The 18,107-nt window shown below is 45.1% G+C and overlaps 2 protein-coding genes across 4 annotated transcripts in view; one reads left to right on the top strand and one right to left on the bottom strand.

Moving 5' to 3' along the window:
* Window positions 1–408: 408 nt before the first annotated feature.
* Window positions 409–6,792, top strand: rad23aa (RAD23 homolog A, nucleotide excision repair protein a). Its single transcript, XM_079233384.1, has 9 exons — window positions 409–602; window positions 1,474–1,635; window positions 2,093–2,292; window positions 3,035–3,078; window positions 3,595–3,722; window positions 4,552–4,639; window positions 5,278–5,408; window positions 6,334–6,495; window positions 6,584–6,792. Exons 1-9 carry the CDS (start codon window positions 537–539, stop codon window positions 6,695–6,697), a joined length of 1,095 nt encoding a protein of 364 aa, XP_079089510.1. The 5' UTR covers window positions 409–536; the 3' UTR covers window positions 6,698–6,792.
* Window positions 6,793–11,228: 4,436 nt separating this feature from the next.
* nfixb (nuclear factor I/Xb) overlaps window positions 11,229–18,107 on the bottom strand; it is a gene marked incomplete at its 5' end in the record, with an annotated part of 137,564 nt that continues 130,685 nt past the window's right edge. For all 3 annotated transcript variants that reach the window (XM_079233634.1, XM_079233636.1, XM_079233635.1), the window contains one exon: window positions 11,229–16,731. In XM_079233634.1, coding sequence (XP_079089760.1) covers window positions 16,717–16,731 — 15 coding nt within the window. In that variant the 3' untranslated portion in view covers window positions 11,229–16,716. The remainder of the gene's footprint in view (window positions 16,732–18,107) is intronic.

The raw sequence follows: 18,107 nt of genomic DNA, 5'->3' as shown, positions 1-18,107 counted from the left end.
GTCTTTACTATATATCTCTTGTGTGCACTGCTGCTGTAATCTGGCAATTTCCCCACTGCGGGACTAATAAAGGATTATCTTATTTTATCTTATAAAAATAAATGGTGACAACTGTATTTAAACAAGTCCAAATTTAAATATTTATATTAAATTGCTGTTCTAAGTGCTAATATTCTTAGTGGACCTTAATACGGTATATATTTAGTTATTTGTTCTTATTGCATTTACTGTAACTATATGTAAATAAACTATATGTAAATAAAGAGCATGTTTATTTTTTTTAAATAAAACTAATCTCTCGTGTTCAAAGTAAGTCGCGTCGCACTGCAGGAAGTCTCGTGCTTCTCCGGCGGAGCGCGAGCGCTCTCTCGCCGCACCACCAACTTGTCACCAAAGATGGCGATTTGCTGAGTGCTCATGGATACACACATTTTTCGCCTTGTCGTTGTCTCACCAGAAAACGCCAACTTTACAAACAAATCACCGGCTTAGCGAGCGACTGCTTCTCCGCCTGAAAGGCGTCGTCCGCCGCCGCCATGCAGATCACGCTGAAGACGCTGCAGCAGCAGACGATCCAGATCGAGATAGACCCCGAACAAACGGTGAGTGGCCGCTAGCTCAACGTGCTAGCTTTGAGCTAAGAGCAGCAGCTGTAGGGACCCGTGTCGGTAACTTTGCGTGGAGACGTCACAGCTGTATTTTGTATGTTTCCCGAACACGGTAACGTGTTGTGTGGTAGCGAGGAACCGGTGCCAATTAACGGCACGTGCTAGGAGTTTGGCAACACGCGAAACAAACGGAACAACGCGGAACCTCCCGAGCGAACGTTAGCCGGCTAGCTAGCAGAGCAGCCCGGTAACAAAAGTCACCGCGACGCCACTGCGAACGGATTTTCTGGTCGTTTAAGTTTTTCCAGGGAAGACTTCGCTACTGCAGCTCTTCGGTAACACTTTGTGTAAACAATAACGTGGTGCCTCCACTTCTGCGACGAGCCCGAGGCCCCCGCCCCCCCACACCACGATAACGGTTGTCATTGCTAATGCTAACGCGTATGACACTGCTAATTACGCCGAGCCGTGTTGGTAGCTGAGCTAAGTTTGTTAGCATGTTCCCATCATCGGACATGCAGCTAGTAGGCCGACGTGAAGGCAGCACCACCCTGTGCTCTCTGAACAGTACTTACGGTGCTCGGAGGGATATAATGCAGACAGTTATCTCTTATCTTACGTGTGCTGTGTGAAGGGAACCCTGGTCTTACCATCCTACTTTTTGCAAGTCAGCCATGATGCCTGTCTGTTGATGTCATCGGTCCGTCTGGACGGTTTCTTTAGTGGGTGCTTTGTAGAAAATCGATTAGTGACTTGCAGTTCAGAGATCAAAGAGGTGCACAGAGTATGAGTATTAATGCGTAGAAATAAAAGCCGTAGGAAGTGACTGCAATGTTGGTGTGTTGATGACTCCTCTCTTTCACAGGTGAAGGCCTTAAAAGAGAAGATCGAGGCAGAAAGAGGAAAAGACAACTTTCCTGTTTCTGGCCAGAAGCTGATTTACGCTGGGAAGATCCTGCAAGATGACACGCCCATTAAAGATTACAACATCGATGAGAAGAATTTTGTGGTGGTGATGGTTTCCAAGGTAAGATCTTGATGACTGTAATGCCTCCTGATTTCATTGTGGGTTCTGTTTGCAAATCTAATGTCTGCAAGTAGCATTTGTATTATAGTACCTTTTCTATTTGACTGAGCTTAAGGTTTAAGCTCAGACATTTTCACAATGAAAGACCCTAAGAGCATGCACTCATGTTAAAATAATTTGCTTAGTCATCGCTTACGACCCACTAGAAGTGTTTGTCTGTCTTTTATGCCCGGTCGGGAAAATTCTTGGCATCAACCTCCTTTTTTAAAAACGTATCGACAGTGTGCCAGATCATAGAGATCAGATCTCCAACAGAAAGTTCTGAATATTGAGGCACACGAAAATACGTAAAAAAATGTAAGCCAAGTGGACAAAACGAGTCTGTGCAGGAGAGGCCAGTTTTGCATGTTGTATTTACACAACACTAGTCTAACACCTTCTCCCGAACTGTGCGAAGGCTAAACCTGCAGCTGCCGCCTCGCCTCCGGCCTCGGAAGCCCCCAAGCCCCCTGTGCAGGACTCTGGCTCCACGTCAACAGCTGCCCCGGCTACAACCCCAGCTCCGGAGCCGACTCCGGCCCCGGCAGCTGTCCCCGCTCCCTCTGAGGAGGCCAAAGAGGAGCCGAGCGCCGAAGCCACAGAACCACAGCCAGCCAGGTAGAGCCTGGCAAAGTAGTATTGACATACTAGCGATAGTGGATTCCTGATGTGTTTTTTTATTACTGTTATTTATATTTTATTATGTCTGCTGCTGTAATCCCACAATTTCCCCACTGCGGTACTAATAAAGGAATATCTTAACTTATCTTAGAGTTGGGAAGTAGTGCTTGTGAAGTCAACTTTACAACAAAAAAATGTTTTTCCACATATCAATATTTAGGGCTTGATCCAGAGTGATTGGTCTGTCTGGATTCATTTATCCTCATTATTCAAACTTAAAGGCCAGAAGTGACTTTTGGGATGCTCATTAACATAGCTGGAAAACTATATAGCAGTTAATGTATAGCAGCTGCTCTCGCTACATGGTCTGGTTTACTCGGTACATCTTGAAGTTCTTAAAACTTGATATTTGTAAGTGGGCCCTGGTAAAGCAGAGTGGTTGTTTCCTAAAAATTAAAATGTATTTATTTTATCAGTAAACAATCGTCTAGTTTGCCCAACATCAGTGACTCTCAAATGGACTGGCTCCCAACCCAAAAAAAGATGAATACTCTGTCTACCTTTCTGCTGACTGTATGGCACATGGATAGCTAAATTATCTCAAATATCTGAGACACGTATTTTCATGTCAACATAGTACGTCATCTAAAATGTAGCGTATTGTTTATTTAATGGGATGCATATCTAAATGTAGTTATTGTGCGTTGTGTTGTCTGACTTTCCTTCTTTCCGTCTTTAGCTCCAGCGCCGCTGGTCAGGGTTTGGACGCCTCCTCGGCGCTGGGTAGGTAACAACCAAAGTCTCAATGCAGTAGGAGCTGTTAGCTCAATGTTGGTAAATCTAGATTGAACAATTTGAGTTTTATAAATAGGTTAACGTGTCAAACTTGGGTTATATTTGTTGTGCCACAAATTGTAACTGAGTGAGTCAGGGACTTTACAGGCTGCTTCTATCTTTGGACTGTGACAAAAGTACGCCATCCCTTATTGTGCTGCCACAGAGCCGTGGGGATTCCCATTGCTCCTATTTTAGATTTAGTTGTACTTACTTGAAAGAGACTGTAAAACAGTGGCAGCCATTCTGATTTTTCAGCCCATTTTGTATGTTTTAATGTCGTCTAACTCCGTATGGTTTTAAACGTGCCAGATGGAGCATATCTATTGACTCCACATGGCTCTCAACATGGCAGCAGTGCTGACGCCGCTAACGGTGTCTGTCTGAATCCCCGGTGAACTTCCTGCATGTGTGCAAATTTACAAAATATGCAGAGTAAGTAACTTGTGTGTGTTGCGTTTCCAGTGACTGGAGCCGAGTACGAGGCCATGCTCACAGAGATCATGTCCATGGGCTACGAGAGGGAGAGGGTGGTGGCGGCGCTGCGGGCGAGTTTCAACAACCCGCACAGAGCTGTGGAGTACCTTCTCACCGTGAGTCACACACACACACACACACACACACACACACGTCTTCCATCTGAGGAGTCCCTCTGGTTTCACATTAAAAGTAGTTTTAGTAGTAGTATCTTTATCCTTTCAACTTCTGTGTGCAGTCATCGTGCCACCTGACCATCATGTTATGTTGTCCATTGTAGTAACCCACTTGTAATTTCCGACATGTGCTAAATATAAAATACTAAAATGTACTAGACGTAGCCTGAGCTCTGCTGTCTCCAGCGTCGTCCCACATCTCAGGTCTCAGCTGCCACGACTCGGCTTCATCCGGTCGCTGCTCTGTGTGGAAAAGTCAAGTTAAAAAAAGACTCAAAGTTTCCTGACTTAGTTGTAATCGCTCCATATGCTAAAGGTTTGCTGTGTTCGGTTGATTTAAGGAGCTCTTTAGGGAATTAGAGCGTATCTGTGATTGAGGAATTTCCGTCACACTGCTGTCAATCTGGCGACGGCTGAGCGATCAACACATAACAGTGTTCCCCTTGTAGGAAACCAGAGGTTGGGCACGGCGAGTGAGACGAGGAGAAGAGCTGATAAAACATCTATGATGTGTCGAGTCTTGGCCAATCAGCCTTAAGATGTCTGCAGCGTCTTCATTTCCCTCCAACTTCTTTTTTTAATGGAAAGCTAGTCAGCTTGATATCACGTTAGCTAACGTGTTTGGGTTGCGCTACAGTTCAGCCTTACTTAACGTGATGAAACATGCCGTAACCTCATTATGCTCTCATGTTCTTTGGCAGCGTGAGTGTGTGTGTGTGTGTGTGTGTGTGTGTGTTTGAGTGTTGACCCGTGTGTCGTTGTGTTTCAGGGGATCCCCAGCAGCCCGGTCCAGGAGAGCAACCCTCCAGCGCAGGCCCCCGCGTCGGGGCCCACAGAGGCCCCGTCTCTAGCAGAGGGTGAGGCCTCCACTGTGTACAAATACATGTAGACGGTTCTGCTGCGGTATTAATGGTAGTGGAAGAACAAAATAAAACTTCCTCCTATATTGTTACATCTACAGAGAACTACAGTGAACAACTGTCTGCCTCACTGGCAGAATGACTCATCACATGACTCATTCGTCTCTGACTCGTGTTTAAATTGTTGTTCGACTTGTTAGTTGCTGCCAAACGTTCACTTTTTGTTTCTTCAGTGTGTTGAGCGTTCTCTCTTGTGGAGAAAAGCTTTTTGTTGATTAGGACTCGAGCAATTACTTCTTTTCTTGCAGCAGAATAGCCAACCGAGGTTCTGATATGAAAGAATCTGCAACTTTTTTCCGCTAAAGTTTAGATGCAATATATACAAAACAAGGCAAAAGATGAGTGTGTATAAATATCCGCTGCGTCGTGCACACGCTCATTACAAAAGAGGGGACGTAATTTGTGTCCTTGGCATATCTCAATAAATTCATGCGCTCTACTTCCCACGTGTCCTCGAGGCCGTGCAGAGAATATTAATAAACTGAATGAACAAGACGGCCTCGCCATGACTTATGAGACAACACGTGAAATGGCCGCCGGTCTGGTTTGGGTTCTGATGGTTGTTGGTTCTGCAGGAGAGAACCCACTTGCATTCCTGCGGACCCAGCCCCAGTTCCTGCACATGAGACAGGCCATCCAGCAGAACCCCACTCTGCTGCCAGCGCTGCTCCAGCAACTCGGCCGAGAGAACCCGCAACTTCTACAGGTAACGCGCTCCTGTTCCTGGCCTCTGCGGCCGCGAGGCCCAACTGCCTTCTGGGTCTAATTTAGTTAGCAAAGTCACATCCCGGCTCTCCTTCGTTCAACCCGAGCGTCCCTCAGGTTCTGCAGCCCGTATGACCTCGATATGAATACCAGACCCTGTGGTCCTTGATGATCTCTAACGAATTCGCAACTCCTTGCCTTTAAAAAAAAAAAATTATGTTTAAACTTATTTTCAGCAAAAATATGATTAAGAGTCTGAGCAAGATTCCCCAAAAATGACTCTATTGCTCCCCGAGTGTTTTATTGTATTGTTCAGTGCCTTCCCATCAACACAGACTAATGCTGCACATCTTTAGAAAGTTTAAGGCCTAACGCATCTAAATCGGCAACAAGATATAATATATATTACAAATAATCACAATAAACACAAGCATTGACATGTTAGGAAGCATATTCAGTCCAAAAAAACTTGTTTTTCGGTCCGTGACGAGCTGCATATCAAAATGTCTCCTTCCATGTGCCGTCTGGACCAATGAGATCGCAGGATCTCGGAATGACCAAAATAGAAAATAAGAAAGTTCTGGTCTTTTTTCTCAATGTGGAGACACTAGATGGATTCATCCGACTCCCATCGGCACGGTTACAGCGATGTGTCTTTGACTGCAATCCGCCGTTGTCAGGGCGACTAATGAAGGTTTTAGTAAAACCTTAAAATCGCTTAGTCATGTTAAGGAGCTATTTTTATACATGTAAAACCACACGCCTCTTATCACAAGGGTTACGGTATTTTAGCAACTTAAATGAATTAAATCGACCTTGTGGATGAGGAGATGGTGCACAGTTTAGTTTGGAAAACACAATTTTCGAGTTTAATTTGCTCTGCGCCTCTTTACCCGTGTCGGATAATAACATGACCTCATCCACAGCAAATCAGCCAGCATCAGGAGCTGTTCATCCAGATGTTGAACGAGCCGGTGGGAGAAGCCGGAGACGCTCCAGAGGTTGGCGAGTTGGGGGCGGCGGGGGAGGAGGGCGCTCCGGTGAACTACATCCAGGTCACGCCTCAGGAGAAGGAGGCCATCGAGAGGGTGAGTATGGAACATCGGTCTCTTTTTGATATGTGAGAAATAAAGCGCTGCGACCCGGTTCCTAAAGCCGCGCTGCCCTCCTCCACAGTTAAAAGCGCTGGGCTTCCCCGAGGCGCTGGTGATCCAGGCCTACTTCGCCTGCGAGAAGAACGAGAACCTGGCGGCCAACTTCCTCCTGAACCAGGGCCTGGAAGACGACTGAGCGGCGCCGCCTTCCTGCTCCTCCTCCGGTCCCCTCTTCAGAGACTGCACCCCCGATCCCGGTGCACGGCCACCGGCCTCGGCTCGACCCGACCGGAGGGGCGTGCGGGTGGTGGGGGTGGGGAGGGGTGGGGGCGGGGCTTAACGCGCTTAAAGTACAAAGAGGAGGCGCGTGCAGGGAGGCCGGAGGCCGGCGAGTAAAAGTGGAGGAGCGACAAAACCCACGTGAATTCCAATGGAATGTGTGGGCTTTGTCTCGGGGAGATCTATAATTTGATTTTAGACGCGCGCTTTGTGACATTAGGGGGGCGGGAGGGCGAGGGTTCAGACGAGTGTGTGTGTGTGCGTGTGTGTGTGTGTGTGTACATGTCCGTGTCCCTGTGCAGACGGACACAGTCGAGCTGAAAAAGTAATCAATTTTGCGTTCTCTTAAGTTTGTTAACGCCGTCGTATGGAAGCACATCATCATCAGTGTGTGTGTGTGTGTGTGTGTGTGTGTGTGTGTGTGTGTGTGTGTGTGTGTGTGTGTGTGTGTGTGTGTGTGTGTGTGTGTGTGTGTGTGTGTGAGCCTCATGTACGGACGTCCAGGAGACTGCTGCACCTCTGTATGTGTCTGCCATGTCTGTTTGGGGTGGAGGGGGAGGGGTAAAGGAAACTAAACTGACAAAGAAGTTTCTGTGGTTGTGTTCACTTTGTACCTCGTCCTTCATCAAACAACGCTGTGCCTGTTCAGGTCATCACCTGTGGAGCGCTCCTTTCTGTCTGAAGCTTCTGGTGCTCATTACACTACGTGAGCGTCTTCACTTCACGCGCAGCGGAGGCCTGAGCAGACGCTGGTTGCCATGGTGAAGTAGCTTTACAGCCTTCAGTAAAAGTCTTGCCGTTCTATCAAACGCGTATTTATTTGTTTTGGTTTTCTCCCCGTTCACCAAATTGGTTTATTCCATCAGGACGGCCACCAGGCGTCTGACTTCATGTGGGAAGACATCTCACAAGTTAACCAAAATTATTAAATATTCACTCTTAAGCTCTCACGTGTTCTATGCAAATATTTGCAGATGAGTGTGTGTGTGTGTGTGTTCTGCATAGCGAGGTCTAAACCATGCAACTTATGATTTTTCTCCACATGTCCCAACAGATGCGTTAAGAATAAACGTCTTCATTCAGTTATGTTGCACGAACACGCTGAGGGTCTAGAAGAGCTTTTTCTTTGACATTCAAAACACTTCATCAGATAAATGTGAGCTCACGGTTCATCTAAACGTTCTGTACCTTCATCTTCCCAACCTGAGGGAACGGACTACATCCAAACCATTTGATTGAATCCAAGTTCAATTCTGAATAAAAGAAAACTACAACTTCCTTGTTTAAATCTTCTTCAGGGATCCGATTGGCCGCTGCTGGTTTATTGGGCTTTTGCCCAGAATATTAAGTAATTGATATAAATTGCAGTTGGAAATTCAAACGACTACAATGAGACCAGAGCGACTTCAGAGACGCAAAACTTCATCAGAGGAAAGCGACGCGACTTCATGGAGGATGAGAAACGCTGCAGCTCGGCCTGGCTGCTTTACTCTCTCTTGATGTGGTTATATAAGAATATTTAAAGTAGATTTGGCATTCATTTATTACATGAAACACGCTCCTCTGCGTCTCAATCTTTTACTCTTTTAGAAATGTGCATTGATGTTTCTCAACCAGCGACTGAAAGACGTTTTTATCTGGAATATAAAGATCGACACAAATGCTGGGAAATACATTTCATATTTAAAGGCTTCATTCTAGCGTTTGGAGGCTAAGCTACACAAAGCGGTCGGTGAGAAGACACTTCAGTAAACACAATAGGCTTATTATACTAATAATTAGCACTTTTCTAAGTATTCACAATAGCAAAGGCTCATCTCAACGTGGCTCCATGAACATCTGGATGAAAAGACAGAAGTCTCATTCTGTGAAGGTTTTGTTTACTGTGATTACATTCGAGGTCGTTCGACGTCTTCCAGGCTGTGAGACGCAGGCTGCTGCCCTCTAGTGGTAACATCCTGCTATTACAGCAGCAGCCACTGAAACAAACACAGCTGCTGGGGACACGAGGGCCCAAATAAAACATTTAAATATATAAAAATACGTAACACTAGGATTCTTGAGTTCTTGAGGACATGTGGCAACACTTTAAATCCCCATGTAGCGTGTAAATGGTTCTTATTGGCTCTTAGTGCAGCTAGTGCTCACTTTTGACACCTTTAAAGTTGTAGAGATACATTGTGCCACGTAAATGAAGAGAGATATTCAGAAACTTATCAAAAAGTTAATCTCATGCTAATTGAATCATGATTATGAATTTAGAGTCGGACATTGTGAGTTCACCTGCTGGTCTCTGATGAGAGCCTAGAGACTGAAGCAAAACATGAGCTGAAAGACGCTAGAAGTGTGAACTGAAGTTGAGTTATGACGCTCAGGTTTATCTCGTAGACACATCCTAGTCCTTTGACCCAGTGTACATGTACAAATATGAATTAAAACAGCTTCAACATTAATTTATACAGCTTTAAGCAGAGCAGCTAACGGTGCTAACAGTGGAAACGGTTCTGATGAGCTAACGGGGTTTATCTGAGTTGTGATATAACAGGTATTTATGAGTTGGACTTTCTCCATAAATTCACACACACACAGGTGGTGAATTCCCTCCTTTAAATAATAACTCATAATTGTTTTAATAATCCGCAGTTTTAAATTACTTGTATCTAACTTCTAGTAATACACGGCGTCATTCTAAAAATATGACAAATGGCCCTGGGTTGTGAAGCCGTTTCATTTGAAATGAATAATAATAATAATCTCATATTAATAAACTGCGGGAGATTAAGAGTTCTCAGGTCGGGTCCTGAGGGTCGGGCATCTTGCATAAAAACACTTGCGTGTCCTCGGATGTGACGAAGACACACAGAATAACACTGGAGGCGTAGGGGACTGCGCTCACACAGACCTACATATAGAATAATCAAACTTTCACTTTTCATATCTTGGGTCATTCTGACCCCAGATGAAATCTTTTCAAAATATGTTTTTTACTCTTCAAATAGTCTGAAAACAATGGGGGTTGTTCGATTATATGCTCTTCGTGATTATAACACATTTGAAGTAATTTTATTGAATTATGGGTGATTTATGGAATGTAATAACATCTGTTGTCCTCTGGGGTCAAAAAGACCCCGCAGCACAAAGTGGTGCGACATTCAGACCACATGCTACTTCTTCCTCTGAAGAAGAAGCCCCACATCACCAAAGTGAAGGAACATGGTGACGAGGTAGAATCTGAAGAAGTGTCAGAAGTGGAGGACTGCACTTATTATGATGAAGAGGAAGAATCAACTGATGTGGAAGAATCGGAGGAAGAGGACCTGCAGGCATATGCGGGTTGGTTGTTTCTCGCTGGCGTGTGCCGATCCAGTAGAGAAGCTACAGCTAGTTTATGGCATGCCGAGTGCTACGCGACGCTCAAGATGCTTCATGAAATCTCGTTTGACAAGTGGGTGTCTCTCAGGCCTGATGTTCGATCCAGCACTGATGAGACTGGACGAGCAGCTGATCCCTTCAGAGGTCTCTGTCCATTCAAACAGTACATCCCGAGTAAAACAGGGAAATATGGGATACAAAACCGGTCCAGCTATGCATGGAACATGCAAGCATACACCGGCAAACCTGCTGGTGCGCAGTCAGAAAACAATCAGGGCATGTTGTCCTTGACATGAAGGAAATGTGCCAAAAATGCAATGCATACATCTGCAAAGATCAGGCCATTACTTCCTGCCTCGCATGCAACTAAGAGCACATTTAGATGTTTTTTATTCTGAAAAGTTAGTTTTGAAAAGTCGAGTGTTTTGGTAAAGAATATTGACATGTTTTATATGTCAGGTAATGAGTTGACTAAAGAGTTGAAACAGAGGTGGGGGATAATCTATACTTTATGCTTTATAAACAGGCAAACCAGACGGGGTCATTTTTGACCCCAGAGGACAGCAGGTGGGATTATTTGCAGCCACTAAATTTTCTTTTTTAAAACAGCACCCTCACTAAACTTTGACATATACCAGTCTGTGAGGATCTATCAACACACAAGACTCTGATCGTTAACGATCGTCAGAATAATTGATCTTTTTATTTATTTTTGTACTCAAAAACAAGGTAAGGTTCATGTAAATGACGTCTTAATGGCATTCAAATTAAAATAGAATAAGGAAATGCTGTTAATGTGTTTGAATGAAGTTGTTCTTAAGGTGTAACACAGAATTGGGGGAAGTATCCACTTTATATTCTTTAAATAACAGTCAAACCAGACGCGGTCATTTTGACCCCAGAGGACAAAAGGTGGCAAACGGAGGACATTACAAGGTTAACCTGCAGAACTTTTCCTTGTCCTCGTCTTACCTGCAGTATTTGTTACGCTGTGGTTCTGTCGCTGTTTGTTAATGTAGAAGTAAAGGCTCTCCTTCATGTGGCACAACACGAATAATCACAGGCGAGACGGCGGATACAGCCAAGAACATCCTTTTATTCAATCAAGTAAAGGTGTTGCTCTTTTCAAACTGTTTTTTTCTTTATTATTATTATGGAAAAGAAACTGTAATTAACACATGCATTTCACCATGGGCTCTGGGGGTGGGGGGTCTGATGGAGGAGGAAGAGGAGGAGGAGGAGGAGGAGGAGCACTCGGTCTACTCTAAACACGGACCAGCATCCTACTCAACGTGTTCAACACTAACAAAGGAGATTTAAAAAATAAAATTTAAAAATAAAACAGCGGACGGTTCGGCCACAAGGTCTGACTGGGCTCTTTGAACGGTGCAGGGGCAGAAACGTGCACAGACACACACACACACACACACACACACACACACACACACACACACACACACACACACACACACACACACACACACACTCTGCCCCGTGCAGCCCGTTCGTCTCTGCTATGGCTTCTCAAACGGTGGCTCTCTCTCGTGTTAAAGGCGTGATTGATAATACTGCTGCTGGCTTTATTTTGTATGGTGAAGAAAAAAAAAAAAAGTATAAAAATTAAAAAGTTGCATATATCTTGAATTTTTTTCATTATTTTCTTCGCAGGACAAAAATCTGTAAATCGCTGGATTTTTTTTTTGCTGGTGGAATTTCCCCGGTGCTTTTCTCTAGTAGTCCCCAGCTAGCTGTTCTCTGTTAGCTTCCCCGCGCGGCGCCGCGTGGCTTTGGTCAATCAAACGCTGATCCAGAAGAACGCGGCGACGTCTCTCGTGATTGTGCTAAAACCCGAGCCCTCCAGTCTCCGTGCCGTGGAACCGGTCCGCTCTGTAAGGTGCTTCAAGTCCTTCAAACGAAATACAACCAAAATAATAAAAAAAAAAAATCGAAATAATAAAATTCAAATAGCTGGTCACATTCAACCACTAGAAAGGTGCATAATTGAAGGTCTCAACGCAGTAACAATGACAAAAAAAAATAAATCCAAATTCAATTATAAAAAATAAAATAGATAGAAATAAGGATTAGCGACGACTCTACACTACTGGCCATCTCTCTCTCTTTCTTTCTCTCTCTCTCTCTCTCTCTCTCTCTCTCTCTCTCCCTCTCTCTCTCTCCCTCTCTCTCTCCGTGAGCTCCTCCTCTCCTCCGCCCGGCCCGGAGCCCGGTGGTGTAACTTGTTCACTTACATTAGCTGTTGAATGGAGAAGCTGAAGAAGATGGGTATGGTAATACAATGTGAAAGCGTACAGACAAGAATAACATGTGAGCTAACTGCATTCTGCTCAGACAAAAAAAAACAAAAAAACAAAAAAAATCTTTGCGTAATCTTTTTTTTTTTTTTTTCTTTAAACCCCGCCGTTCAGAGAAAGGGAGAAAGGGAGAAAGGGAGGAAGGAGGGAGGAGGGTTACGCGGCTACAGACTACTCCAGTGTCCGAGATAGACAGAAGACAAGATACGGAGGAAGAGAAGCAAGACAGAAAATACCTTTTTTTTTGTGAGTTTTTTTTTCTTTCTTTTTTTGAATGCTTTTCCTAATTATTCAACAATAAAAAGAGGAACTAAATCACACCAATGTCCTTTAGTACTATGTATACTGCTCGTAAAAAGCTCCAAGAAGAGGAAGAGAAAGATATAGAAGTATGAAGGAGGGGGACGTTTTTTTAGTTTTTTTTGTTTCTTTCTTTCGAGATGGGCACTCAGGATTACGATGGAATCTGTGAACAAAAGGCACTTTTTAGGGACGACCTTTAAGATGCTCTGAGTCTATAACACTACGTCACCAAACATATATTTATAATCATTTACAGGGGAGATTCGGTGGGAAGGAGTGGGTGGGTGCTGCTCCCTCATCGTTCTCTCCCGCTCTTTACATCAGAATTGTGCGTCTCCCAAATTGGGTTCAGATCTCGTCTTTGTCCCGTAACAGGATGACTTTGAGTTTTCCCCTCAGACTGTTCCTCTGCTCTGGTGTAAAGGTGGTGGAGGGGGGAGGGGTCACAGCTCTTTTCAGATCGATTAACCCCTCCCCCCTCGGTAAATACAAAAAAAATTAAAGAGAAATAGACTAACGCATGTTTTCCTAAAATTCGCTTTTATGATAACACTTTTTTTTCCGTTTCTTACTATTTATGTATAATAGAGATTGAATGTACTTTATTCTTTACGAAAGCACCAGGTTTTCATAGTGATATATATTTTTGCAAAATTGTTCCTTCAGCCCTCCCACATTTCGAAAACAAAAATCAATAGAAATGAACATTTTTGATAAACGCAAGAAAAAGAAGAAGAAAAACAGAAAAAAACAACAACAACAACAAAAAAAAGGAAAATTTTAAAAAACAATTTCCCCAAAAACTTACTTACAAAGACTGGGATATTTTTCTCGCCGCCCTCGTGTTTAGAGTCCCGGAGCGCGTGGACTTGAAAAGAAAAGAAAGAAAAAACAACCTTGGAGGGTTTTCCCCTCTTTCCTCGAGACGCCCTCACAAACAACACAATTCCTCTGCCGAGGCATTGCACATGGCTCAATCCACACATCATTCAGGACAATACTCCCATCAAAACAAGAAAGAAAACAACAAAAACCTAATCTTTTTTTGTTTATCATCATCCTCGACTACATCATCATCATCATCATCATCATCACCGTCTTCGTCTCTATTGTTGTGTTTGCGTTCGCGTCGTTCGTAGCGTGGTTCTACCGGCGGGTCGTTGCGCTGCATCCTATGACTGCGATGTACGCCGCTTCAAAAAATAACTAGACTGCCACAGAGCTTATCTTGCAAATAAAACAAACAAAAAAAAAAGTATATATCTATAAATATATATGTGTATTATATATAAAGATGCTTGCGATTATCTAGGGAGCTGTCGCCGTTTCCTTTTTTCTCCTCCTCCTCCTCTTCCTCCCTCTCACCATTCGCTATAGCTTATATGTGAGGAAAAAAAAGAACCTGAATTCATGTTTGACAAATTGCATAATGGGAATACAGAGGCACTTCCATAAGATTAGAAAAAGAAAAATCGCTTCAGCCGCCGTCGACGCCCTTGACCTCGGCGGAGCGGCTCCTCTGTCGGAGCCGGCGGACGTGTCGTGTTTCCCTGCAGTGAAGAACGTGGCGGGCAGTCCAGTTATTTTGTGAGGTCGGATGGTGGGTTTTAAAAACTTTTGACGGGGAAGAATCAGCGGGGATATGTGCGGGCGGATCGGTGAGAAAACGATTCAAAGCGTAAAAGGCCTCCTCAGATTGTCTGCTTTTTCTTTTATTCTTTTTTTTTTATTGAGACTTCCCTTTGATTCGGGCGCGGCGGGAGAGGGCGTCGCCGTGGGAGAGGGCGTCGCCGTGGTCGGTGAGTTTAGGATGCGACGCGTCCACTGATCTGTCTAATTCTTAAAAAACTCGGTCGGCTGGCATGATTGTTTTAGTGCAGATTTTGATCATCAAGGGCTCGTCGGTTCACAACAGTAAAGGGGGAGTGCTGGTGTGTGTGTGTGTGTGTGTGTGTGTGTGTGTGTCGGGGTCATCGCATCCTGATCCTGTGCACCGAAACAAAAACAACAAAAAGTGGGGCCCGTGGTGATCCTCCTCCTCCCGGCGGCCTTAGAGGCCTTCGCTCCGCTCACAGCCGGATATGTCACATATTCATTTTGCTCCACAGTGTGGCCCCTCTGCTCTTGGAGCAGCGGGGGCCCGTCTGGGAGTGTAAACAACAGGGTAAACTTTAGGGAGACTCGGGGTCCCGTCTTCAGCAACCTTCCCCTCCTTTGCTTCTGTTTTTTTTCTTCTTCTTTTTCTATCGCTCGTTTATCACCGGCTCCACCAGCGGCTGCACCGGGGCCAGACGGTAGACGTGGCTTTTTTTTTTTTTTTTTTAGCTTTTCTGTGGGTCAGCAGGTGCGCTCGCCAGAAAATGAGCGTCCTGTGATTGTCAAAATCCTGCATCGTGTGGTCCTCCGAAGTACAGTAGGTGGCAAATTGGTAAATCTGGCACTGGGAACAAAAGAACCAGTTTGACACTGGGGGAACACGCTTCTTTAGTTCGGCTAGTTGTTTTTTGCCGAGTCAGACAAGAAGATCGACGCCACCCTCACATCTGTGCGTTAACGCTGAAGCCTTTATGCTAAGCTACGCTAAGCGGCTCCTCGCCGTAACGTACTTGAGTGAGGTATCGATCATCTCGTCTAAATCTCGGCAAGAAAAGAAAAACAAAAAGGAAAGAAAATAGCGCATTCCCCAAAACGTCAAACCCGGTCTTGTCGTTTTGGCGTCTACTACCTGGTCCGGGGTCAGCTGACCACCCTGTCTCCACCGCTTCAACATCCCACTGTGTGTCTCTATAAGGTGCTGTCATTCAAATACAAAAAAAACAATTATAAAATAGTACAAATCCAAAAAGGAATAAATTCAAATAAAGAGAACACACAGATAACAAAAATCAATCATCTACATCACAAGAGGGCAAACGGGGGAAAAACAATAGCTGCTGTCTATCGTCCCAAAAAATGCTCAACAAGGATCTTCACCGCGTGGCGCTTCTAATCAAACAGGTGGAGTTCATCACTGGGTTTATCAAATGGGGGAAAAAGAACCCAACAACACCACCTATGAATACTACAATCTAAAAATGTCCGACTGGGCAACTGTGTGTGTGTGTGTGTGTGTGTGTCGTGTGGAGGGTGGAGGTGTGGGAATGAGCGGAGGCCGAATGACGACGACGGGGGGTGGGGGGGGTCGAGGACACGAGGAGGTTCCTTGTCTCCTTGCCACCTTGTTTTTCCCGTCTTTAAAACTCTTAATAGGCGAGTCTGGTTCACCCACCATGCCTCGTGGGTAAATAGTGCACATCGTTACGATTAGTGTTAATTGATTCAAGCTTCTAGTGCAACCCTCAATCAAGATATGTTTTGGCATGGTCTCTCTCTAGTTAGTCGTAGGCTTCTAAAGGGACGTTGCAGACGGAGAGGAAACGTCGGTCAATTTCGTTTTTTTTGTGTGATGGGCGGACATCACAGGCGCGGACGGCAGCTTTTGGAAAAACCAAATAGCGGGTTCAATGTGGGCGGAGCTTAAAACCAGATTTTTTTTTGTTGCGACAGTTCTTTTTTTTTTAGGCATTGGCGAGGAGGAGGCCGCGTTCCTCCCGCTCGGCTCCTCCGGCGTCGCCGCTGGGTCGGTGGTGGTTGTGTGTTTTCAGGAGCGGATAGTTTGTCCCCTTTCACCCTTTTCCTTCTTCATCCTGGCGTCCTCTCCGTCCGTCCATTCATCTTTTCCGCCTTTTTTCGCTCGAGAAAAGAAGCGGGTTCCTCACCTCTGACTGGATAAATGAGTCCAGAGTTCCTCTAAAAAGAAAGCGGCGTCCTGCGGTGGTTGTGTTTGTGTTTGGTGTCGGGTGAGACGGAGCTGATGGAGGACGACTGCTAACCTGCGGGTTGTTTCTCTGCTTTTCTATTTCCGATTGTAAAGAAAGAATTCTAGTTGCTGGTTTGGGCACAGATCTTGTCAGAGGAACCAAGACTGGAAAAGAAGAGGGAGGAGAGAGTTAGTATCAAAACCAGTAAAACGTGTGCACACAGGACTGGCAGGCAAAGGAGAATTATCACAATTCATCTTATACAGGGTTCATACACATTCTGACCAGTGGATTTCCATGACCAAACATTTTATTAAATCGGTGAAAAAGTGAGTAAATGTAGTATTTAAACTAACAATGAGAATACAAAGCATACAGTAAACCTTAAAATGACTCAAATGAATGAGACAATAGTTTGATTAAAAGAATAAACATTTATATAGATGCCTGTATGTATGCCTGCTTATGTTTTAAGCGTCTTTCTTTTAAAAGCATATTAATTATTTCAAACTGTAAATGAACGTCATGAACACATGAATATAACACATTTACATGACTTTTACAAAACTTTTGGGTTTTTATTTTTTCAATGACTTTTCCAGGCCTGGAAATAACCGTTTTAAAATTCCATGACCGTAAGAAGAACCCTGCTAATGGCCGAGCGGCGGCCGCGGGGTCCGTTATCACGTCGGGGTCGCCCTGCTTGGCCTGCGGGATCCGGCGCCGTGTGCGAGAGCGCCAACATTCTAGGAGGCGAGCCTAGGAAACTACTCGCAGCCTTTTGTTTGGTTTGACTCCAACAGGTCCCATGAATCCCCCTGTGCTCCCCTGGGCACCGTCCCAGCGGACTGAGGGCATTGTAGCTTCTCCCTTCTTGGTTACTCGCCGTCTCTCTCTTTCACACACAATCCATCCATCTCCCGTGAAACACTCCCACTAAATCCTTGGCAGCAGACAGTGACCCCCCCTCTGAAGCACACCCCTCTTCTCAAATTCAAGATCAACCGGCTATGACATCATGTCTGGTTGCTGGGGGCAACGAGACGGCCGGGACGTGACTTATGCCGGGGGCCGAAACTCTGTCCCCTCCCGCCGGTGTCCCGTTTCCCAACCTCCTCTCCTTTCGTCCTCGCAGTGCCTCACACCCGCCACTAGAGGGCACACGGAGCCCACTGCTGTCTGAGCAGGGAGTCACCACACACACACACACACACACACACACACACACACACACACACACACACACACTCGCTGACACGCTCTTCTGTCTGGTGATCTATCATTGCGTTTAGTGGCTCATCCATCTTTCCTGTGAGGCACATATAAACCATTAATGCTGCGTGTTCTGGCTCGGCCTCCAAAAGTAAAACCAGACATTGAGTCCTACTCGGTGCTGAGCGTCAGAGAGCGGATTAAGAAAAGGCACAGACGCCGAAAACTACGTCGATACTTCAAACTGTTCTGGTGCGGGGTTGTTTTTCATGGTTTGGGTCGAGGGCCTGGGTGAGAACCTCGTCCAGTATGACACCCCCTCTTGGTG

This window comes from Taurulus bubalis (genome assembly GCF_910589615.1).
Source record: "Taurulus bubalis genome assembly, chromosome: 17".
In the NCBI taxonomy this organism is placed as follows: domain Eukaryota; kingdom Metazoa; phylum Chordata; class Actinopteri; order Perciformes; family Cottidae; genus Taurulus; species Taurulus bubalis.
This window is presented reverse-complemented; position numbering and strand designations above follow the sequence as displayed.